Source organism: Lissotriton helveticus, chromosome 8 (assembly GCF_964261635.1).
Source record: "Lissotriton helveticus chromosome 8, aLisHel1.1, whole genome shotgun sequence".
NCBI lineage: Eukaryota > Metazoa > Chordata > Amphibia > Caudata > Salamandridae > Lissotriton > Lissotriton helveticus.
The window spans coordinates 1,190,774,546-1,190,799,095 of record NC_136069.1 but is presented as its reverse complement, the minus strand read 5'-3'; the positions used below and the strand labels follow the sequence as shown (position 1 = coordinate 1,190,799,095).

General features: G+C 43.9%; 1 protein-coding gene across 9 annotated transcripts in view; it reads left to right on the top strand.

Moving 5' to 3' along the window:
- LIMS1 (LIM zinc finger domain containing 1) overlaps positions 1–24,550 on the top strand; it is a 367,628-nt gene that overhangs the window by 241,926 nt on the left and 101,152 nt on the right. For 2 of the 9 annotated variants that reach the window (XM_078658132.1, XM_078658131.1), the window contains exon 1: positions 20,245–20,579. The exons of 5 other annotated variants lie outside the window; for them this stretch is intronic. In XM_078658132.1, the coding sequence (XP_078514258.1) occupies positions 20,398–20,579 (182 nt within the window). In that variant the 5' untranslated portion in view covers positions 20,245–20,397. Of the gene's footprint in view, positions 1–20,222; positions 20,580–24,550 lie in introns of those variants that run through there. 2 more of the 9 variants (XM_078658133.1, XM_078658130.1) reach the window with 2 other exon arrangements.

The window sequence follows — 24,550 nt, the reverse complement described above, 5'->3', positions numbered from 1 at the left end:
GATTGGTAAAATCTTGGAGAAGCCTGTAACTGCCCTTTCTCTATGTTTAGGACCTAATTCTAATGTGGCGAGAGGTGGTTTTAGCCTCTTCTGGAGTCAAAGAAAGTCTCTTTTATATTTTTGGTGGTGGTGGACATTCCTGAGGGTCAAGCCTTGTATGTATTTCAACCTCTCACAACCCTTTGTACTTCACCAGGGAACACTGTGCAACTCATGGAAGGCCAACCTTACACATGATTGGTTGTCATGTAATATAATCTTACCTAGATCACAAGAACTGTGGTAGCCTAGAGCTTTGAGAGCGATGCACTGTGTTTCAAATTGCATCCTGTCACGCACTGGATGTTATGTAGGACTGAGTGATGTCATCGGTATGTTTATGGTGAAAACTGAGGTTCTCGAGTCTGTGGTATTCCTGGGACACTTGCAATGGTGGCATTGCAATAATCTTGGTTGGACCGAACTGCTACTAGGCTCAATGTTGTCTTGTGGGGATAAGTTGGAAGGCAAGTGATTCCCTCTGGATCTTAAATGCCAGGAGGTGCTTTTAGTGCTTGCCTTGGTTTTGAGGGGATGGGTTGAGAGCATGGCTGCTGAGTCAAGAGAACCCGGAGCAGGGGTGAAGAGTCCACTTACTAAGCACCATTTATTGATGGATCTTGATGGTGAAGCCCGGATAGCTCTTGAATATGGAGTTGAAGAGTATCAATACTCTGGCAAAACGGATTTTTTTAAACATTTGCACAAACAGAATTATACATTTGTATTACAGTATAACTCTGTCAAGTTTAAAATATCTTTTAGGAATAGTAATTCACGTGGTACAATATGTTGTTGGACTTGAATGTATTGCTATTTCAACATGTAATAATCCATGTAATAGTCTGGCAACTATGTTAAATAGCTGCTTCTGTTCTACAGTAGTTACCTATAACATTGGTATTGGCCACGCTGGTGGCTGATGTATTGAATTCTGTCCGATCAGTCAGAGGAGTTTAATAAACAGAAAAATGAAAATATGGGGCTTCCAAAGAACTCCCCTCTGGGAGTTTCCGTCTCTGTAAGGGTTGGGGGGGGGGGGGGGAGTTATTATAAATATCACAACATTGCATGTCCAGAAATTATTTTAACTTGCATCGTATTGGATACCTTGAGTTTGAGGGATAATTAACTTGCAGCCGTGCAAAAGCAGTAAGGTGCAAATTTAAAATCCTGTGATGCAGAAATCGATCTGTATACTGCAAAACGGCGCCAAAACACAACCACACAATGGCAGGAATAGGACTCATTCTGCAAAGTGGAAGATGTTCACACTGGCATAAATACACTAAAAACAAATGAAACAGTTTACGATCTAAGGCGTTATTTATCGCCCTGATAAATCACGATACCACGGGGTATGTTATGTATGGGATGCGATAAATAACACCTATTATGAGTACATGGGGAATAACATGTGGATTTTGGTGTTTAGCGCACTGAGATCCGCATGATACGATAAAGATCGTATGTTTTCCCCTGTTACATTTTGGCAGGTTTGACCTGCCGAAATTTAGGAGAATTCGTTATTTAGCGCATGCGATAAAGCTATGGGAGGTGTTAAATACCTTCAAACTTGTAATTCCGACCCATAGATCAAACAGGAGTTTACCCATAGGTCGGAATATGACGAAAAACTTTAGAACCTTAGTAAAGCAGCATTTGTATTTCACTTTCTTGACACCAGGGGGAGCCCTCCCCAAAAGATGTCACTGATACACCTGCATAGCTGACACTGTGTAAACATCTTCAGATCGCCCAGCATTTTAGCACGCTGTGCTTCGAGCCCATGAGGAAAATGTTAAATGAGACGTCCTGCTATCTGAAAATCCCAGGAATAGTGCACAGTCACGCGGTTGATTTGCTCAGGGACCCTTTTAATCTGCAGATAGGCATGAATGTGCAGTGAGTGTTTTTTTCTCTCATGTCTTAAGAAGGTGTGTGTCATTCGCGTAATTTCCCATTTTTTAACAGGTACTTACAGAAAAATAAGTGTAGTGCAGTGTCATCGCTTCCAAAAATGAGCCAATTACATGTTTCGCACTAAAAATCACATAAAATACTAGCGTTGCAATGAAGAGCTGTTCGTGTCTGTCTTTTCATGTTGTTACGGCCCTTAGGGGGCTCTGCAATAGTATTTGATTTTTCAACCCGGGTGTCCCTCAGAAATTCCACGTGGCACAATTATTAACAAAATTACGGGAATTATATAAATCACACCGGCGTAATTGAAGTGTCGCCTGGGCTCAATTTTAAACCGTTCCGTTCGGGCTGTAAGTACTATTTAATGTCAATTCGGCTGCAACTTTTGAAGAACCAATGTGCAGTTACTGTTTTCCATTAATCCTGAAGGTATGAAGCGGATGTGCGTATTAAGCTCGCTGGCAATCACGCATAAACCGCCTAAAGTTTATGGCACTGCGCTAATTCACATTTACCACCAATGTCAACGAAGAATATGGAAAAAGAGGCAAATATTTATAACCGGGCACAAAGATGCACACATTCCCAACCTATAATTAAATGGCCACACAAAATCTGCTCGTTTTGTGGTTCAAAACTTGATGCAAATGACCTGGGTGGACCTCACCTACAAGCTGTCATAAAGTTACTACAGCTCACCTAGGGCCAGATGTAGGTCGGCAAATACCGGTCGGCCGTTACCGACCGGTATTTGCAAATGGAGATGTAGGGGGCATTTTATTTACAGAATCGGTATATTTACCGATTCGGTAACTTTACAGAATCGGTAAAATACCGAATCGGTAAATATACCGATTCTGTAAATCAATATGTAGGTGGCACTGTAATCAGTGCCACAGGCCCTTACCGAATCTTTTTTTACCATGGAATACTATTCCATGGTAAATAACGAATTCCAGTGTACATGCACATCTGTGCCATGTGGCACACAGACATGCCCTAAGGGCATGTATGTGTGTCACATGGCACACAAGCCAGAAACAGGGGTGCAACAGGGTGTCAAAGTGACACCCTGTCCCCTTGTAAATTCGGTAATTTTACCGATTGAATCGGTATTTGCTATTGAATCCTATGGGCTTCAAGGCCCATAGGAATCAATGGCAAATACCGATTTGGTAATTACTGAATCGGTAATTACCGAATCTTACAGATTCGGTATTTTTACCGAATTATTTACCTACATAGCAATTACCGAAATTGTAAATACCGAATCGGTACAATTCGGTATTTACCATTCGGTAAATTGCTATTACCTACATCTGGGCCCTAGTGTTTGATGAAGCAAGGTCATGGTGAACACTAGTTTTTGTGTCTGGGCGCCTGTCTTTCACAATTCCAGATTGTGTGTAGGTAGGCTTGTGCTTGCTTTAATCCCGCTCTTCAGCACCCTGTTATTTACCATCAATACAAGGATAGCACCAAATAGGTATTGTCTCTTTTTGCATCGGATGCTGGCGTTAAGACTGAAAGCCATTTATTTTATAATGCCACGCGCGTTGGCCACAGTTTTGTGCCATTTTAATTGCACAACATGGAATAAAACGTAAATGAAGCACTTTATGTATGCTTAAATGAAGAACGATATGCTGTTGTTTCCTGGCTCAGCTCCAAGCCAAACAGCTTAATTGGCCATGACAACATTTTCTGGGTTCTCGTCTGTGTGTTTTTATTGTCAGATTGCCACCTCAAGGGATTTACCTGAGGTTCTTTTCCTCAGTGTTGTTGCGCAACCGACTCTAAAAGGTCAACAGCAATGTTTTCTTGACAGAACTTTTCTTTAACTTGCAAAAATGTTGCGCCCCCCAGTGTAACCATATATTTATAACTGTTTCCGGAGGTAGCCTATGAGTGAGGCCTGTGCGTTCAGATAATGTCCAAGAAAGTTTGCAACGCTCTGCTAGGTGAGCAACTTGTTTACAAGTAATGCGTGAATTGGGCTACACTTCCACGGACGTGTACCGCTCAAGGCCACACTTCTAAACTAGAAATTCATTCTTATTTTTCACAGCTCCAGCACTAATTGTAAATGCTGTGGTTCTTAAATAGGTCACAGCTTAAAACCGGCGAACGTGAAGAGCGAGTGGAAAACGGAGCCGAGTTTCACGTGCGGATTGCTGTGCGCAAGAGTGCGGTATTGTTTAAGCTAAAAGGCACATTTCTGGTATTCAGGCATAATATTAGGACATGAGCTGTTAATGTGATGTGCTTTCCGAGTCTTGTCAACTCATTGAGTCAGGTGTGAACTGGCGTGGCCTCTCCCCCGCCTCGGGCCTCTGTACCGGGCCAGCTGTCAGGCTGAGGGAAGTGCGTCACTCCTGTAAACCCCGAGGCTGCCGGCGCCATGTCACAGCGGGGGCTGTCACTGGTGGAGTGGGAGCTAAAAACAGCCCCGGGACTGTGTTCATACCAGCCCCGTGTTGCACGGAGAGAAGGGACAGGGCGAGGAGTAAGTCCAGCCCCTCCTGGAGTATCCGGGCGAGCACATTATTATAAATATGTCCACAAAAATTATGTCCACTCCCTCAGGGCTGTTTGGGGGCTGGACGTCTGCACAGACTGTCCTCTGGCCCTCAGCTTACCGCATACATGCCAATATTTTAGGACAGGGAGGTGGGAGATTTAAAGTAAAAAATCGGTAGAATGAAATTTCCCCATTGACTTTTATTGTAGAAAATGCAATTTCAGGCGGGAGGCAGCTGAAAGAAAGCAATTTTTGCCCCGAAAAATCGGTAGTCTCCCACCTGAATCGGGTTTATTGGCATGTATGGCTTACCGGGGTCCCCTTCCGATGTCCCATAATGCCAGACCCGCCATTGTCGTCCTACTGTAGACTCTGAAGCAACAACTTGTAGGTTTTACTCCTAAAGGACCGGTGGTTTTTCTTTTAAACACCAGAAGAGAATGATTACTTGGAAAGCCAAATCCCCCTTCTTCCTCACTGTCCAGCTTCAGCTTACGGCGCGCGACTTAGAATTGAACAATGCACTTAAAACGGCAAATAAATATGCCGCCTCATTTATTTTTGTATTTATCAGAGCCGTCCAAGCCAATGCAGTTACATCGGCAGAAATTAGCAAATGAATCCCCAGACCTAAACAGATGACGGTATGCCGCTGGAGTTTTGGTTTCTTCTGTTCCTTTTGAAATTCAATTTATTGCCGGTTGCTGTCACGCAGTCCCCTCTCTCCCCGGATCGGTTTTGTTTTGTTTCCCGGCGTGTGTGCAGCCGGGTCTGCTGTTTTGTAAACCGACCCTCCGGCTCCCCCCCCCCCCCCCCCCCCCTGCGGTTCTTGTAGGTCGCGCGCCTGCGTGGCCCCCTCCCCCTGCAGTCATTCCTATATTAAGAATGCGCGGGCCAGGGCGCCTGCTCTTGACGGTCACCGAACCGTACATGGCGTCTCATGGACACACTAGCCGAATTCCTTGGCAGGCCCGGCGTTTGGTTCAGTCCAGCAATTAATTTGAGTTGCTGGACCGTCTGAGACAAACCAGGCCATCGAATTTAGGGCTTCACTGCCTTTGTGTCTTGTGGGTCATGTTCATTTAAACAGAGACTAGCGCATTACTTTTTTTTAACTTTATTTTTATGGAAACATTTGCATTCAGTTTTCCAGAGACCGTACATTGATGCTCCTGACTATTTTACTTCGATAAGTCGTACAGCTCCCATTCCTCCTTTGCACGTTGTTCGACCAGCCTAAACCGATACTTTCAATGGCCTGTGACTCTTTTAGTCTTTACCCCATCTTTTCTAACCTGTTAAAGATTTCCACCATCTTAGCTCTCCTTGGCTGTTCGGACCTGTCACGTACACAAACCGTTGCAATATATTTTTTATTTTAGTTTTTTGCAAATCTTTGTAGATCCCGCTCTTTTCATACCTAGTAGAGATTCCACCAGGCACAAGATGTCACTGCTCATCACTTCCACTGTTTTCTCTTTCACTTCACAGTGAAAGTATACGCCATTTCTGCACCCTCTCATACCTTATGTGTCGAGTCCATCCTGCCCCCCCACAATTTGCATTACTACAATGTCGTCAGTGTGTAATGTCTCCTGTGAGCGAACTTTTATTAGCTCTGTACTTTTTAATGATTTGATAGCTATCTCCTTGGGAGATGCAAGTGTCTTTGGCCTGTCAACATTCTCTAGTGGACTTTTCAGTTCCCCAGTGTCCATCTTAGTATTCTTGCATATTGCAGTGACTGTGTTCCTGATTAAATCGGGAATATTCGGCCATTTGTGAAAAGCTATTTCAATATTCACTCAACGGAAAATCTGTTATCTACTATCTCTATTCCAGTACCCTTATCGCATTGTATGTGTTAATGGGTGATATTAATATAATATGTATATATGTGTGTGTATAAATATATATATTTTATATATATGTGTGTGTATACCAAGTTTTCATGATAGCCACTAACTTTGTAAATGATCCCCCGTGATTCGTTGCTAAATCTATTTCATGTGAATACACACAAAATCAATCATGGCTCCAGGCTTTCTGGGCATACTTTGGACCCCACTGGTATGTGGTAACTCCCAGATATGTAATCTTTGTCTATACTAATATGAGTTGCATTTTGTCACCAGTGAGAACATCTGTCTCCTTCATGAAGTGGAGGTTTTCTTCCAGTTTCTTTTCGTCATGTATATGAGCCAATTTCATTGGTAATATGTAGCATTGCTAAGCACTGGAATTGCTACCGCAGCCATGTGGGGCAGTTTGTCATTTGCAGATTCCAAGATCTCCATTCACGACCCATCTTTACAATTCCGTATTTCCCCAAAATAATATCTCGAACTGGGACAGAGGGCATCTCTGCCTTTTCCTATTGTAAATTCATCTGACATGTCCACATTAGTACCAGTGCCCTGGGGTTCGCCTACACAATACAGTATTATAGGACCAGCAGTTTGTGTTGACTTCTTTAGAAAATATAGACGGTGAAATGGGAGTAAAAAAAATAACCTATTGTAAATAAAAAAACGGTATCATATTAGCCATAAGAGAGGATTTGTAGGTTTTAAACTGCAGTTTATTCCACATCTTTATAGGCCAATTCACATTAAAAACTTGTTGTCAAAGTAGTTTCCTAGGTGATTGCACTCTATTTGCCGAGTTAAAAGTGAATAATCTATATATAAAACAAGTCCTTATGGCTCAGATAGGGAGGGGGTCTCCAGAAACTTTTAAATAGCTTCATAATCTTTCAGATCTGGGTCTTTCTACGACTAAAACCAAATCATGCGCAATGGTTTGTTGGCAACCGCAAAGCAGACTAATCCCCTTTCATATCGGCGGAACAACCCTGAAATGTTCCTCTACATTTTCTTATTTGGGGGGACCATTCAAAAGCGGGGGCACCTGAAGGGGTAAGGGTTACGCAATTTGAACAAGCAGTAGCGCCCCTGTGTAAATTTGCTTCCAGATTAGGGTCTATGCCCTTAGATGCAGCAATTACTATTTATAAAGCCAGAGCCATATCAAGCACTACCTAAGGGGGGAGGGGCATACTGACCCTTCACCCCTGTAGAGTAGCGAAACTCATTTTTGCAAAGACTTATGCCACTCCCTCCTAGTATACCTGCAATTTTGTAGTCCATGAAGAGGTAGGTTTGCTCCATCTGGGAGTTACAGTAAGGAAGGGACCTGTACTATTGTGGCTGTCAATCTTGTCCAGGCCCAAAGCAGTTTTGACACAAATGGTGATTACAGACTCTGTAAATTTAACAGGGGCACATAAGTTCAAGTGTCTCATGTATGTAAATAATGAACTCCATGCTTTCCTTAAGGAATTACATTGACTTTCATAGGGTATGGGTAGATGCCATTTACTTTGCTACTCAAAGAAAGAACACTATATTGTATCCTTAAGTAACTGGTGCTAACACTGGTTGTTCTGAAAATGTGGTATGAGTCCCGCCCTCCTAGTCCTAGTTTGGACACCCCTATTTTATTGGTAAGTGACTGGCATGCCTCAAGAACTTTCCTAGTTTTAGTTCTGTCATCTGCTCTCATTGCTTAGGCAAACATGCTTTACTTCATGAAAGGTGTCGTTGCCCTCTTGGCTGGTTGTTTTTCCTTGGTTAGCTCTCGAGGCAATGAGTGGCTTCAGGGGCATAATTAGAAGGCATCAGTGACCTCTCCTTGACCTTGCTCGATAGCTCCTCCACATATTTCTGATCTCGGATTCTCCGTAAAGTTTATAAGCAGGTGTTTTTTAGTCAGCTTTTTTTGTTCCATATTACACTTGGAGCAGATTTCACAGGATCCAGTTTCTACTGTAACTCTTATTCAGCAATCTTTGATGTTGTCCTGCAGGGCTCTCCTGCATCAAGTCTTAAAAAAATACCCTTTACAAATCACTCCTCGTTGTACCCCCTTTTCTAAAACGTTCACTAGTTAACTGCTGCATCCTCGGGGACCGAATCCAGCCTGCACATTTATTTCGTAGAGTACTTCTGGGTCTAGCCAGGGCTATATAAAACCTCTGAAATAACATAAATAAAATAAGTACTTGTGAAACGAGCAGTTTCATGGTGGCAGTATTTCTCATCTAACAGATTTATTTTCCTAATTCTGGACTGTGTCCTGATTTTGCAGAAATCCTGTTCTTTTAGAGTTGTGACTCACTGACTCACTCGGGTGTTGACTGAAGTTCCTCGTTAAGTACTTGCTGTGCCCGAGGTTAATTAAGTTACGTGGTGTCGGATAACTGAAAATGTGAAATCCACACCGCTCCTCAGTTCAGAAGACTCCGACATCATGTTTGATGTAAATCTAAGAGATACCGTGACAACCAACACTGATCAATATGGCTTAACGATTACATTGTGCAAACAAGTGTTCATGAAATACTTTTGACTGTGATGGCTATTTTGTTAATTACTTACTTGCAGTTTACTCAGAAGTGCTTAATTTGTAAAAATTAAAAATGCCAGGGCCCTCGTCAGGAGACCACTACAGCTTGCACCACCCACTGTCCAAGCCAGCACTGCCAATGACAGTACGAGTACAGCTACTAATCATCACATCCTCACAAGTGTGACAGTGTGATAATTCAAGCCGCCCAACACTAAGAATGGCTTGGGCGACAGATATTAGGCCTTTTTAATGTATATATTAAGTAATCTACAACTGCAGTTAAACCGATCTCTAAATTAGACAGACAGCCCCACCATGTGGCAGACTGCCATACCTGCCCTTGTTGAATATTAAGTGCACCACCGGCTCAAATTAAACACTGGTTTATTGGTGTCATACAGTCCTAGCGACTATTTATGTTACCGCTGATTTTGACCACATCCATTAGTGCAACTCAGCTGTTAGATAGTTGCCCTTTTGTGGTGATATCTGTTTCCCCAGACTTGACCCCTTAAGCATGTGAATTATTTCATGTTGTTTACAGCCTCATCTTTCTGCATTGGTTAATGTGGTTAGTGTTTAACATGCCTTCTATAATCTTTGCAGTTGAGCTCCGGTTATAGTGGTGTTGGGTAAACTGGTGTGCGCGGGTGCTTCATTAAAGTGCACACTTACTTTACTTAGTATTCTTCTAGCCACAGTTTAACAACAACTGCAGGATCCCACAACCAACTGGAGGCGCTCCATGCTTTTGCAACCAGCGAGATCGAAGGGAGGTGTAAGCTGTATGCTGTATTCTGCCTTGAACTTATGGACCACTTCGGTAAGAGGTGTACCAGGCAGACAACCTCTTTGCTGGTACTTTTGTAAGCACAGGTTCTGCTTTGCCCCCTACTTAACTAGGATGGGGAATGCTACAATTTGCTGTCTCGCGTAACTGCTCCCAGCACACTTGAGAAGCTCTTGACATCTGCAGTAGCACTGAGGAGCCTCTAGCTGCCTGTAGCTACCAGTTTATCAATGTACAGCCATATTAGATGTAGCTTTCTTTTTGGGGAAAAGACTGATTGGAGTGTTTTCGTTAAACAAATGCACCAGTATCAATGTGCAAATGTTACTAAACATTTCTGCGAATTCACTAACAATAGAGTGAATATCACCAAGAATGTTTTGGTTGAAAAAGATTTTTTTACTCCTGGTCACAGTGAACATCACAACTTTTTTGCACCTGCTTAAGTCGTCTCACAGTATCTTTTCTGGTGAAATACCCATTTAGTCGGAAAATCCACCACCACGGGTTTGCAATGCTTCCAATCAGTCCAATAATAAATAGGAAAAAAGTTTAGGCTGTTATAACATTTAATGGCGGCAATCAATGGAAACTCATTTTATTCAAACAAGTAAAAGGCACCATTATTAAATCTGCTTGGTTTGAAAGCCGTAGTTGTATTTGAGCATCTTCCTCCTTTTCAGCCTCTTGATTTGGGTTAATGCACGGTGTTGTGGCTGTTTAGATTCTTCCCATTCTGCAGCATTTGTTGCCATCTGTCTCTATATCGTTAACACTGGTTGTATCTTTATCATACAATGGTATGCCAAACCCATCAAACACGTTTTTACCTCCCTTCCTACATACTTCAGAGATCTGCAACACCAGTGATGTTCCCTTGGTTCCTAAGTGGCTGCAAATTTGTTTTAAAAGGGCTCTACTGGCTAACGTTAGAAGCATTCATCAGCCTCAAAATAGCTTATATAACGCAGCCTGCATTGGTGGCCTCTGACTTACCTCAAGGAAATCTGCATATCACAGGGGGAGAAAGATTGACATGAGGCAAATCCAGTCTTCTGGAGTACCTTGAAATCAAAGAGGAGCCAGGCTGAAAAATAAGTTTTTCTTGTTTGGGCCCCATACAATAGAAACTATTAAACGTACTCCTAATCTCTCCTCCTTCAGGAAACGTATAAGGGCTAACTTGATCAAGCATCATATTCAAACAAGGTGACCCTCCCCATAAATGTGCAACTTTCTTATTGACTCAGTGTGCAACCTTCTGTTGAGTCCCTTCCTTTACTGGTTGATACAGCAGAATGTTGCCATTTCTTCATGACTATCATTGCCTACTGGTAGTCAAGTCACTTATTTTAAATCGACTGGATTATTGCAATTCTCCGTTTCTAGGTGACCCTAACTATCTCATTAAACAGCGAATTCGTATCCAGTCAGTTGCAGCTAATTTAACACGATCGCTTCCTCATTATTCATCTTCATCAGCCACCCCAAAAAAATTATACTAGCTACCAGGGCCTAAGGATCAAGTTCAAGTTCCTAAACATAGGACATAAATCAATCCGTCTGGTGGGGCCTAGGTACCTACGATGGAGATTCATTCGCCATAGGCTGACCCATATGCTTCACTCGGCCATTGCCAGTCTGCTTATTGTTCCCAAATTCAGGAGGCCGTGGATTGGCAGTCGTGCTTTTTTCAGTGCAGGCCACACAGTTATGGAACTCTCTCCCTCCTTCACTTTGTTCCACCAGCAATTTAAGGAAGCTAATGAAAACCTTGCTCTGTCGGTTACCCTTTTTCTGGTTCTCCCTCTTTTTTTGTTGTTATCATTTTCCATTAGGTAGCAGGTGGTTAGTAGCACCAGGGTACCTAATGGTAACAGTTGCACTCTACAAATGGAAATATTAATGCATGTTCCTTTGTTTAATTCAACTTTGCTTCTAACTTTGAACTGCTAAACTTGAAGCATTTGTGAATGCCACGTTTGAATTAGGTTTTGCGGTATAGTTGGTGAGGAAATGTTAGTTTCCCCCATGTCGTCCTCGCTCTATTTTTGATTACCACCTGGTGGAAGACCTGCCTCCTCAAACTTACGTGTGTCCAGCCTACAGCTTGTTTTACTGCCTACTTCCTAGCTTGAGGAACCTTCAAGCATGATGCAGAGTGTATTGGAGGCCATTAAAATAGAAACGGCGGGGTAGAAGAGGATGTTTATGCCATGACCTAGCGGTTTCCAAAGAGCATTAATGTTATTGGTATTTATAGAGCTCTAACTGTTACCCGAAGCTGTCCTGCCGCTATGTGAAGGCCTACTGCAAGCTAAAAGGATGTGGGAATTCAATAAGATCAATTAGAAAACAACCATGTTTTCAGTGCTTTCCTGAAGGCTAAAAGATTGGTCATATTTCTCAAAGATAATGGAAGAGCATTCCATGATTTGGCCGCATTAGCTATAAAGCTTCTGCCACCCCAGTCGGTTTTTTTCACCCAGGGAACAATCACAAGTTTTGCGTCTGATGACCGCAGTACTCTTTTTGGTATATACCAGTGGAGTGGGTGTCTTAAGAATTCGGGTCCGGTTCCCTGGAGGGCTTTAAAACCAAACATAGAGACTTAAATTGAGTCAGTTTCCTGACCGGCAGCCAATGCAGTTTTTTAAATTTTGGCTGAGATTGATTCGAACTTTGGTGTGTCTGTTAGGAGTCTGGCCGCTGCATTCTGCAGAATCTGTAGTTTATTCATCGATCCTTTATGGATCGTAAAATAAAGACTGTTGCAATAGTCTAATCTGGACATTATTAGTGCTGTAACTACTGTTTATTGCGCGTCTTTCGGTAGTAGTGGCATTATGTTTTTGCAAGATTTGAAGATATACTATGTTGAAGAAGCCACAGCATTCACCTGGTCCCTAAAACTTAATTTATCGGCTATCCATACTCCGAGATTCTTCACCTTCCTAATAGGAGTGGGTAGTGGACCTAAAGCCTCTGACCAACATTCAGGAGTCCAGAAGTTAGGGTTGTTGCCGAACAACACTACCTCCATTTTGCCGGAGTTGAGTTTCAGGCAATTTTGGGCCATCCATGCCCCCATGGCATTCACACAGTCCTGCAGCCTTGACGCAGTTTCCTGAAACGCCTCTGGTAGTAAAGACACCACAATTTGGGTGTCATCCGCGTAGGAAGTCAAAGTGAACCCAAAGGATTCAATTAGGGGTGCCAATGAAGACACGTAAACATTGAAAAGTGTTGGGCTCAGTGACGACCCTTGCATCACACCACTGGGTAGAGAGAATGATTCTGCATCAAATTCATCCAGGGCCACTGTTTGCATACTGTCAGAGAGAAAGGATTCAAGAAGTTTCCAGGCAGTGCCCTTGACTCCTATCTCATCCAATCGGTCCATCAGCAAAGCATGATCAGCAAAGCATGATGGACCGTGTCGAATGCTGCAGATAAGTCTAACATGATCAGTACGACATTTGTTGAGTTGAACATTCAAATTCCTTTCTATGATCTTTGCCGGGAGTGGTAATCTGGATATAGGTCTGAAATTGTTTGGATCATTAGCATCCAGGCTGGGCTTCTTCAGCAGGGGCAAAATTGATGCATGTTTCCAGTCTTTAACCCCTTCGGCGCTCATGAGGAGCTGAGCTCGTCATGAGTCGTGCCGCTCGCACGCTGATGACGAGCTCAGCTCGTCATGTAACGCGGCTTTTGGAAAAAAGCCGTGCAGCGCAAAAATAACCGCCGCACGCATGCGGTTAAAAAGTATCCTTCTAAATATATTGTATTGATGATGGAAGCCGGTTTCCGGGATACTGGCTCTGCAGCAATTTTTACTACTAAACTGGGACAAGGATCATGGGGGAGCCTGACTTCACTTCCGCCAATAGCTTGAAGGTGTCTAAATCTGTTAAGCACGCAAAATTGTCTAATCGTGGGGTATCAGAATTTGGTATCATCTGATCCGTTGCCAAATCGGTCATTATTTTGGATGAAGAGTCCGAAAAAGTAAAAAAAAAAATACTATTAACTTTATTGAAAAAGAATTTGGCAATTTTATTACACAGCTCTTGACTCGCTGGAATAGTCGGTGCACGTGGGTGGGCTAAGGAATATACTATTTTAAAAAGCTCCTTAGGCGAGTTTTTGGCCAATTTGATTCTATTGGTGAAATAATATTGTTTTGTTCTTTTAAGCAGCTGTTTGTAATATGCCAGGCTGACCTTATATTCCTTTTTTTATCCTTTTCCTTGTACCCCTTCCTCCAGTTTCTTTCCAGGAGTTTGCAGGCAATTTTTGGTTCCTCAGTTCCTGAGAATACCAGGGGGAGGAAGGCTGCTGTCTGGTGTGGCAGACGCGTTTTTTTAGGTGTTAGCTTATTCCCTGCAGCCTCTAACCATTTAGTGTATGATCTGGTGGCCTCGTCCCGAATACTAGGTGTTAAGGTAGTAGTAGAGGTTAACAATTGGTGTAATTCCTCTGCTTCTATCCTGTTCCATGCTCTTCTTTTAATATATTGTTGATCATTTTGAAACTGTACGGTCCGGCGAGGTGACCTCAAACAAAACTGCTGAGTGGTCCGACCAGACTAAAGGAAGGATGCTTGTGAAAGACAACTGCAAATTGTTTGAAAAAATGCCGTCCAACATATGGCCGGCCTGATGGGTCGACCCGTCACCTGTTGCTCAAGGTTTCCACCCTTCATCAGATCGAGCAGACTGATGATATCTGGGTAAGAGGTTGTTTCAAGGTAGCAATTAAAATCTCCTAAAATAGTGTGGGAATTGGTACTGATCCCCCTTTCGAGTATGCTGCCTGCTTGTATTAGAAATCGTCCTCTTGGGCCCGGTTGCCTCTAAATGAGAGCGCCTCTAAAAGTATAGTGGTGTGAAAGATTAAGACAAAACTCAACCGCTTCACATTCCTCATTGGCTATAGGATTGAAGGACGACTTAATAGATTTGTGGTAAATGACCGCTAAACCCCCCCTTTTTCTCGGTAGTCTGTTTAGCGTGTAACAGAGGTAGTCGGGAGGTGTGGCTTTTACTAGGTCTGGTCCGGAAGCCTCGTCCGTCCATGTCTCGTGATAAATGCAACGTGTAATTTTTCATCTTCAATGAGAGGGGCAATTTTTAAGCTGTGTTTAACCAAAGACCTTGCATTGAAAAGGGCACATTTCCGAACAGAAAGGGAGGCGTCTTTTTTTAATTGATAGTTGCTTAAGTCTTAAGGCTGCTATTGGCTGAAGCAAAAACTCTGGTAGCTTAGTGTTGCACCCAGAACAGGTCTTTTGAACCTGATGGGGCATAGCGTCAAGATGAAAGTCACAACAACTAAGGGTTGGAGTGATTGGATTAAGCTTTTTCAAATCTTCGCTAGAGTACTGTATAATTATGACCATACCTGATGAAATTTGTGCAGGGGGACTGGCACTGAGCATGGAACGAGTGCAGACGGTCGCAGACGGGCTTGCCTTTGGCGCGTCCGCTGCACACTCGCGCCAGCGTCTGTTTAAGTAATGTCAGGGGCATGAAGCCTGGCCTGCTGACCTTCCTACCAACAAAACGGCTGCCCCAGTGTCAGAAGTCCAGCGAACACCTTGCTGATAGACTACTTGCTGGGAAACAGTCAGTGCAAAATGCGCAATGTTAAAACAATTAAAAACAGTTTTAGAATGCAGTAGCAGAGGTAATGTGCAAAGACCGCAATTATAAGCGAGTACAATATAGGTCTCTCCCGGCTCAAGCCTCAGGAGGACTTCCTGAGGCTTGGAGTGCATAGAGACCTACCCATACGACCAACAGAAACACTAGAACATTTAGGTTTTCGAGTGCTGTTCATTGGAGAGGCGTCCCCAATAATGTGTCTTTACTAGAGAGTTTGTTCAGCGTTTCGTTTAGAGGTGATCTTTGAGTTATCGTGAAAGGAAAATTATTTTGATCTAGGACAGAACTTGAGAGAAAAGGTGATGCTTTAAACCAGGTAGTCTTCGGTGTTGACACAGAAGGAAATAGACATGAAATTGAATCCCACCGTCATGTAAAGAACTTGTCCTGCATTGCAGGGTGGAGTGATGCAAGGATAGCCATGTGAGGCTAGTGAATCACCACTGCATGCCCGCCTCACTCTGACTGTGACTTTCCTCAGCATTGTAAACAAATGAATGGAAGTGGCTTACCAAAGCAAATTACACATCCACCGAATGCAAACTTTTGAAATGGCTCTCCTTTTCATTGGCTAATGCTTAGTAAACTGCAGTGTTTAATCAATGGATTTTCACAGAAATGCAACAAAACCTGTTTGTTAATCAGACTTGTGTGTGTTTGTAATTTCCTTCAACAGAATTTATGTATAAAGTTTTATATAGCGCGAATAAGATCCCGAAGGGTATCAAAGAGCTTTGTTGTTCAAAGGAGTAGAGGTCTGGGGCTTTGGGCAAGCAGAAAGGAGCGTCACCTTAGGAGCGTGTTGTGCTTGCTGTTCTTTGGCCCCTGAGTCACCAGGCCTTGCATTATACTGTTTTATGTTTGCTGTGTTCTATTCTTTTATTTTTACGTAAAGCGCTTATTGTCGCCATAAGGATGCTTTACAGTGTACTTAATGTACTACACTGAAAAATTTACCTGATGGCTGTATACCATATATAACAACGTAAAAATCCACTAAAAAGTTTTGCAAAAAAAAGGATGCTTTAGAGTGCTTAGTTTCCGGCAGGAAAGAGAGAATAGAGGGAGCAGAAGGGTAAAGAGGAAACCAATGTTGAGCCTTTTAGGTGTGATGTTCTTCAAAAACCGAGCTAGTATCTCACAAGATACAACAGTAGTGCGTGCTGGTGTTCTTTGTGTTGAAAGTAACTATCTTTTCGTGCCTTTCACCTCTATTGATTATCGAGACGTTTACACACACACGGTGTGACGTGCCTCTATTTTCATTCACCCTGGTTACTGAGCCTGCAGTAGTCACCCCCAAAAACCTCTTTCCACAGATATTTGAGGGCTGTGGTTAGAACAGCAGAGTATCCTCTCCCCCACTATTTGAGTACATTTCTATACATTTCCTCAAATGTTCATGGAAAGAAAGAAACGCGGTTACTTCCGGGAGACACAGTCACGCGAGGGGCTTTACCGGATGGAACACTGGAGCTGCACTTATGGAGGGAGCAGGAGAGGAAAGAATGGGGTAGGAGGAAAAAGTGAGAAGGAACATTAGAGGAAAGTGGGTAGAGGTCTGGATTTGTCTACTCGAGAGTTGTCAACTCGAGAGTTTCCATGACTTATTGCTGTCACCTGTACACGTCGTCTTGGCCCCTTTTATAGGCGGCTCCGAATGACATTCAAGGGACTATTTCCGTTTGGTTGTAAAGTCTTACGAGGGTCTGCAGTTACAAGAATGCAGCCCGGGGGTGACTGATCATGGGTAAAGGTTTCACTGCTTTTTCACAGGTGTTAGTTACTCTTACTCTCGACCCTAACATAAAGTTGAATATTTTGTGTGTTTGAACTCAAACCATGGGCCGGGGAGCCAAAAGTAGTCTTGGCAAAAATTCTCAAACCAACCCCTTCGTGTCTGTTTCCTTCCATCCATTCGCCCACTCTCATCTCCCTTCTATACTTATCTGGTCGATTTCTCTCTACCTCCCCCCCTCTTTCACTCTCTCTTGAACCCTCCTGTGCATGCTGCCATTAACCTCGGGGAGCCGGGGAAAGTGACGGGCACCAGCTGCGTGCAGTCCTGGGCTGCCAAAACCAGCCTCCAGGGACTCCGGCCCACCGGGGAAATAAAAGGCCTTTCAAGCCCTGAACTTGGCCACCTATGGCCCTGTGGTGTGCAGACTCCTGCGGGAGGATTTCACGAGTCACTGTACATAATGTATGCAGGCGAGTTTAGTTGAAGGTGCTTCCATGGTATAAAAGAGTTGGTCATTACAAGTTGAAGAAACATTCCATTAAGTTTCTTAATTCAGTTTGTGATAAACATTTTGGGCCCCTGGTCACTGATTCTGTGTACTGAACTTCCCCTTACTACATTTTTCTTCTACTCACACTTGACATCCCAAAACCAGCCCATTGGGGCTCCGTGTTATAATCCCATTACCTATTAGCACCCAAGGAAGGATGTCTGGTGAGTAGTCAGCATTCTGGCCTTGAGGTTCTGGCATGCGTGTGGCTGTGTTCTCCAATAGTAGTTGTATTTCTATTTACAAGCGCTTGAACCCAGAGGTATTCCAAGTGCTTTAAACATGTTTGGTTAGAATGTAATTTATAACTTATTTGGAGAATTAGGTTAGGTGGTGGCTTGTGTTTATATTTGTTTGCAAATAAGTGGCCCTTGACGACTTTTCTGAACTTTTCAGTCTCATTTTGGCTTAGATAATTAAAGCAAGATTCATTCACCCTCCTTGACAGCAGCCTCAAGTAGGTGTAATGACGACTTGGGTTGAAAAGCAGACGTTTTCCACTGCAAAGGGGCCCAGTTTGTGCACAAACCCATTCGATGAAGCACAATTACCTTTAGAGGCAAACTGTTTTAAGATAGAAGCTAAACTAAAAGACTACTGTTGGAATAGCGCCTGGCAGAGAACAGATGTTTTACTGAAGCATTATAGCACACTGCCAAGAGCTATAATGATTGTTAGTGTCTCTGAAGAAAAGTTATTGGCCTGAGTCGCAGGCGAGGGCCTTCAACAGCCGGTATAGCCCAAGGCAGAAGGGCTCCAATGCTATTAGAAAATTACGCCCACTGAGAGTAGAATGCTCTGAAATAAACGGGAGAAACAAAAAGCCAATCTTTGAATCTTGGAGCAGATGGTCTATGCCAGCCTTTAATGGCCCTGAGCGTATTCATTGCCTTCAGTGGAGCTGCAAACATTCCAGTGTTCTAACTGGATTTAAAGCACGGAGAAGAGCACTGTGGCTGAATATTGTCAGTGGTGCTATTCAGGCTTTCCCCCTTAATCTGTGAATTTGTGGGATTCCTCAGAAATATCAAAGAGGAAATTGCAAGTGCACCCTACAGACCGGGACTTAGTCGGTGATGAGAAGTTGGTCTTCCAAGCTTCCTTGAATGCCCATGGTCGCTTGGCCCGGCTGTTGAGTCCTAGCTCAAAGGAGATGGTGGGAAGTATTCTAAATCTATTACAATAAATATTAATGTCCAGTAAGTGATATTCTACATAAAAAGAAAAAAAAGCCTTAAAAATAGATATATTTTTTAAAATAGGTAAACAATCAATAGACCACGTGAATCAGAAGAGCAAAAAAATATAGTAGCAGTACTGTGCATGCACAGTGCACACAACAAATACTGTTTGTAATCATTAACAAATCCTAAATAATTATAAAAAGCTCAGTATTTGTGAACACAGTATCGCAATCCTCCTGCAAAAGCAGTACTTACCACTGTGTGGTTCGCATTGCTAACTCTTTAGTCCCTAGGAAAATGTCACGACTTCCACATTTTAACAAATGCAATCTGGGGATGAGGGGAAGAAGTTAAAGTATTTGTTATTTTGAAAAATGTCCCAGGATACCTCGTATGTCTCCCAACAGTACCTTTAACACTTTATATCTCATGACTCAAAGGTGCAAGGGGAGACCCAGTCAGGACGCGGGTATTCGATCAGGGACCGACTTTCAGCGGGCGCGGGGGATTGAGGTGCAGGCCCATCAATACAAAGGACTCTGTCCAAGAGATAACAGACCAGCTAGTGCTCAAGCCAGACGAGTGGTGAACCTCGGCCCGACAAGGCAGGGGCCAGAAGTGTGGCTTGGTGGCTCTTCTGGGACCAATGCCACCGAGGAGTTGAGATTCCTGTACCACACTAGCCCAGGGACAAGGAGGGCTTGGTCCCACGGAAGAACTGCCAAATTGTGTGGCACAGGGACGGAAAGTGTTCACCAAAGCTTACGCTTCACATTAATATATTAGAAATGCTTCTCCTAAACTGGCCAGCAAATGTTCTGAAAATTGCTGCCTTGCTGGTGAAGGATTCCCATGAGGAAAAAGACCAGCATTACTTGCTGCCTGGAAGTGTGGGACTCTTTATGGGTGGGTTTCAAGCAGTGCTACTGGTTATCACAAACCTTAGTCCAGGGGACCTTGTATACATCAGTGCACTCTACCACTGGGCACTCAGGCTAGCATTTGATGTGTTGTCGAGCAGAACCTTCCCAGAAATTATAGTTTTATCTATGTCCATGAAGCCAACCAAACACCTTTATTGACAGAGACGTGTATTTCATAGAAGTGTCATTTTCGGTAATGTTTTATATAGATAGCTGTGTGGCTCTCGTGCCGCTGTGACAGCAGGTTGCTGCGAGCGTTTAATGTCTGCGCCCCCCCCTGAAAGCGGTGATGCAAATGATGAAGGTTCAGTTTGTTGGGGATGACGTGGTTTCCAGTCCGAAGTTTCCACTGCCCATGATTGGAATTCTTGACACCAGCAGCGGATTGTTTAACTGCAGAGCCCACGTTGACACCCCTGCAGTGGAATTTGGCCATCTGCCTGCCGCGCATCCCAGCAAAACTCGGCCAGAGCGGCTGGACTCCCTTACTGGAAGCAGCAGCGAGCAGAGCCCGGCCCGGCCGGAACCTGAACCTGTGAAGTAACTCCTCGTGCACGGGTGGTCTTGGAACCGCGCGCGCCCGCAGAGGTCGCGTTGTCCACCACAGACCCCGCGGGCTTCGCCGGGAGACCAGGCGGCCGCCCAGGATGGAATTCCAGGCCCGGAGACCCCCCTATGCGATCCCGGAGGACGAAGAGATCGACCACACCGCTCTAGACCACAACAGCGAGGACAATGGAAGTGAGGGCGAGAAGCCGGTGTCCAACCTGCAGCGCAGGCGCAGTGACGTCAAAGTCTACAAGGAGATCTGCGACTTTTATGCAAGATTGTAAGTTTAAGGTTTTGGGTGGTTTCCGCGGGTGGAGCTTAGTGTGGGCAGTGTTAGGAAACGTTAGGTGGGCAAGCCAGTCCTAATTCCAGTTCATGTCACTGAATGTCTCTTTACGATTAATTGATCACAGGTGGTGTGCAAAGCAATGGAAATTATGTTTTCCGAAAAAAAGCGTGCAACGTGTAGTCTGATCGCAATGCACGATTCGCAATGTATTTTAAGAAATACAAGTGAGTAAAGGTGACGTTGTTCTCTTGTTGGTGCCAAATGAGGGTTATAGGAGCTGCAGCCAAAAGTGACAAGTCAAGGAACCTTTGGAAGTGCTAATGGGCGCGCATATTTTTACATTTATTGTGAATTTTAGGGAACGCCGGTGCTGTAAGATTAACTCGTCTGCCAAGAGCTAATTTACTTGTCTGTTGATTATGGAAGAAGAGCGGAATGTTGGCAAGTGTTTGGGGACCGTTTAGGACCCTGAGCCGTAGGACCCGCCACTCACCTAAACAAAGATGTAACGACTAGTGCAGAGAGAAGGCCGCCTTTAGGCACTTGACACTTCTTATCAGAAACCATTTGACTTTGAAAGAAGCGCTCTGTTTTGTGACCGGGGAGAGAATCCGTTTCGGCCTTGCGATTTTTTTCAGCAAAGTATAATGTGCTCAAAAGCAAGGCTAGAGCTCGCGGTCCAGATATGAAGGCTAGCAGATAGGGAATCTGTTGGACAGGGTAGAATCTTGTCTGATTTTATGGGAAATGGTTTCCGCCCATAGCACAACGTCTATTTGTAAAGTACTCATTCAAGGCTTCGGGTATCTTGGCACCAATTAACAGATGTTTGTTACCCAACTCAGTGGTACTTACTTTATCGACCTCAGAGGGATGAAAGGCTGAGTGGACCCATTGGGGTTTGAACCGATCATGTGGTCAAACGCAGACTGCTGGAGCGCATGTGTTACTGAGCTACAGACCTGGCCAAGGTCTACTATTTGTAGCAAATACTAACTGATCAGCAGTGTAATAGTGTCACATTGATTTCAAGTTGAATGATGCTTGCAATTTCTCACAGGAGTAGTAGTATTCCATGACATCAGAGTAATCCATCCCAGCCCCTAATAATGATTAGTATTCGAATAGTTGAAGAGGTACTCTGTGTAATATTGTGTGTGTGTGAGTGTAGTATGTGTGCTGATGTGTAAAGTGTAATATGCTATTTATTGACATTGTTGGGTGTTAGGAGGGATTCACAAGTGCAGAAGCCTGGAGTGGGATATAATACCCCTCCCTCAACATTGTAATAGGTAGCATATTACACATCTGCATGCGTGGTTTGTGGCATGCTTTTCAAGGGCAGTAGGTATAAACAATGGTATTTACCCTTAACTGGAACACAGGTGGTTAAATATACACAGCGAGTTAAAATCATATTAACCAGGCCTTAGGAGAATGGCTCAGTTGTTTTAATTTGTAATGTGAATATGAAATGGGTCTGTGAGGCATAAAGTGGTGTTTTCCTAAATCATTTAAGTGCATCTGTGGTAATAACACCGTACCCGAGCACGGCATGAATAGATTTTTGAATTTGTGTTCATTAGTACACTTGTTCCAAATAACTTTTTATTAGGCCATTTTCTAAGCCTGGCAAGTTCCCTGCTGTTTCTCTAACAAATAATGTTTGCAGTCAACACTAGATCAATTGGCTTTGCCAGTGCTTTTTTTATATGTTTAGTGTTACATTGTTTCCAGTAGGTGACCCATAACATGTTTTTTAACATGTCTCTCAGTGAATTTCTGTGAACATTTTAAAGACTTGCCAGGGTTGGGTACAGGGTCTGTGTGAAATCGCCCATACGTCCAGTTCCAACCATCCATGGCCTTTGGTAGTGCCCTGCAGGCATTGCACAATGGAGCTTGTCCTACATTTAACCACCCATGCACTCAGCCCCTGCTCTGAAAGGCTTTTGCGGTACAAAAGGGGGTGGTGATGGACGGAGCATCTGAACCAATCAAACACTCACACCCAGTCAAAAGATCTGGGTTTGATCCATCACCGTTCTTTAGCCCACTCTGCCACCCCAGTTCAGACATGGCTATATGCAAATCAGTCTGACCCTGTGCCTCATGGGAACAGTCCAACCCGAACTGCCAAGCCATGCCTTCCCTGGACCGGAAACAAGCTTCCGAGGACCGGTTTCTGACATTCCAGCCGTCTTCAGCCCGGCTTGCTTGAATCCAGTGGCAAAGTGAGCAAGGGACTCACGTCTGAGCATACCCTGCCACACTTAGGGCTGGACTGTTCCCATGAGGCACAGGGTCAGACTGATTTGCATATAGCCATGTCCGAACTGGGGTGGCAGAGTGGGCTAAAGAAAGGTGATGGATCAAACCCAGATCTTTTGACTGGGTGTGAGTGTTTGATTGGTTCTGATGCTCCGTCCATCACCACTACCTTTTGTACCAGTGAAAGGCTTTTGCCCATACCCTGTGGACATTGGTCAGAGGGTCTGACCTTTATCCAACTGCTTTTGCATCTAATCCTTCCCCCACTCCTATTGCACTCCAAGAGGTCAACTACAGATCAGTTAATCCATTCATGCTTTTAAATGTACAGATTTCTTGGAGCTTTTAATTGTTGTGTGTACTTTTTTATTACTCACATAGTGGAGTGGGAAGCATTTAAGGTGGTGGTACTGGGCATTGCAATTAAACGGTTGTGAGTGCTAGGAAAAAAGTTCTCCAAGAACTCACAAACCTGGAAGATACCTTGGGTCCCCTCAAGAAGGCTGTGGCCGAAAACGCTGAAACTGCCTCCCAATTACGAGAATCCAGAAGGTCTCCGAGTGATAGAGCATAGATCATATGCACAGAAGGTGCATTCTGAAGCCGATAAGTTGGGCACGCTGCTAGCACAAGTAATCCGACCAGACCCATTTCCCATGCCGATCCTGGCGATACGCACCTGTCTTGGGTCAAGTGGTGACTCAATTAGGGATTAACAAATGCATTCACGTTTTTTAGTCGGTACTCTATGCAGCCCAGCCTTCTCCCGACCCAACAGAGCTAGCAACATTCCTTCAACAAGCAAAACTACAGAATGTGCAGGTGACTGACCGAGTGGCTCTTGCCGCTTCTATTGACCAAATGAAATACCTGGTGCCCTTAAAGAGCTGGCCCGCAATTAAACACCAGTGTCTGACGGGTAGAGTTCTGTTCCACATGTGCAACAAGATTGGTCCCGCATTTGGAGAAGACCTACAATACTTTTCTTGATACAGGTCTACTACTTTTCTCTACTAGAGAAGCACTTATGACATCCTTGTTAAAGCCTGGCAAACCCCCAATAGAGCTGTCCTCGTATAGACCATTGTCGATACTAAACACAGAATACAAAATACTTAGCACGATCATGGCCCAGCGGTAACACCTCTCCTAATATACAGCGGCTGTTTAAAATAATGGATGCAGTGCGAGACCATTACCCATATACCAGATGCCTGTCTTTGGATGTCTGGCAAGCCTTTGACACCCTGGGTTGGAATTTCATGCTGTCAGCCATGGCTCGATATGGAATACCTTCCGACTACATCCAATGAGTGAAATTGTTTTTTACCATACCTACGGCCAGAGCAAGAACGGGCCCTTATATCTCACATTCTTATCCAGTATGGCGAGATGCATTACAGGGCTGCCCCCTCTTTCCGCTCCTTTTCAAATTGGCATTTGAACCTATAGCACATGAACCTATAGCACGACTGATTAGCCAAGAGGTTGGACATCGAGGGATTTCTTTAGGCAATCAGTGCACACTATTTTACTCTATGCTTACGATACGATACTGTATTTGAAAGATATCCGGGAAGGGCAGGTGGTGGTGGCCCAGTTGCTGTCAATGTTTGGAAATCTATCTGGACTCCAATTTAATGCTGATAAATCATGTTTGCTGGTATTTGTGTGGTGCCCACGCTCCAGTT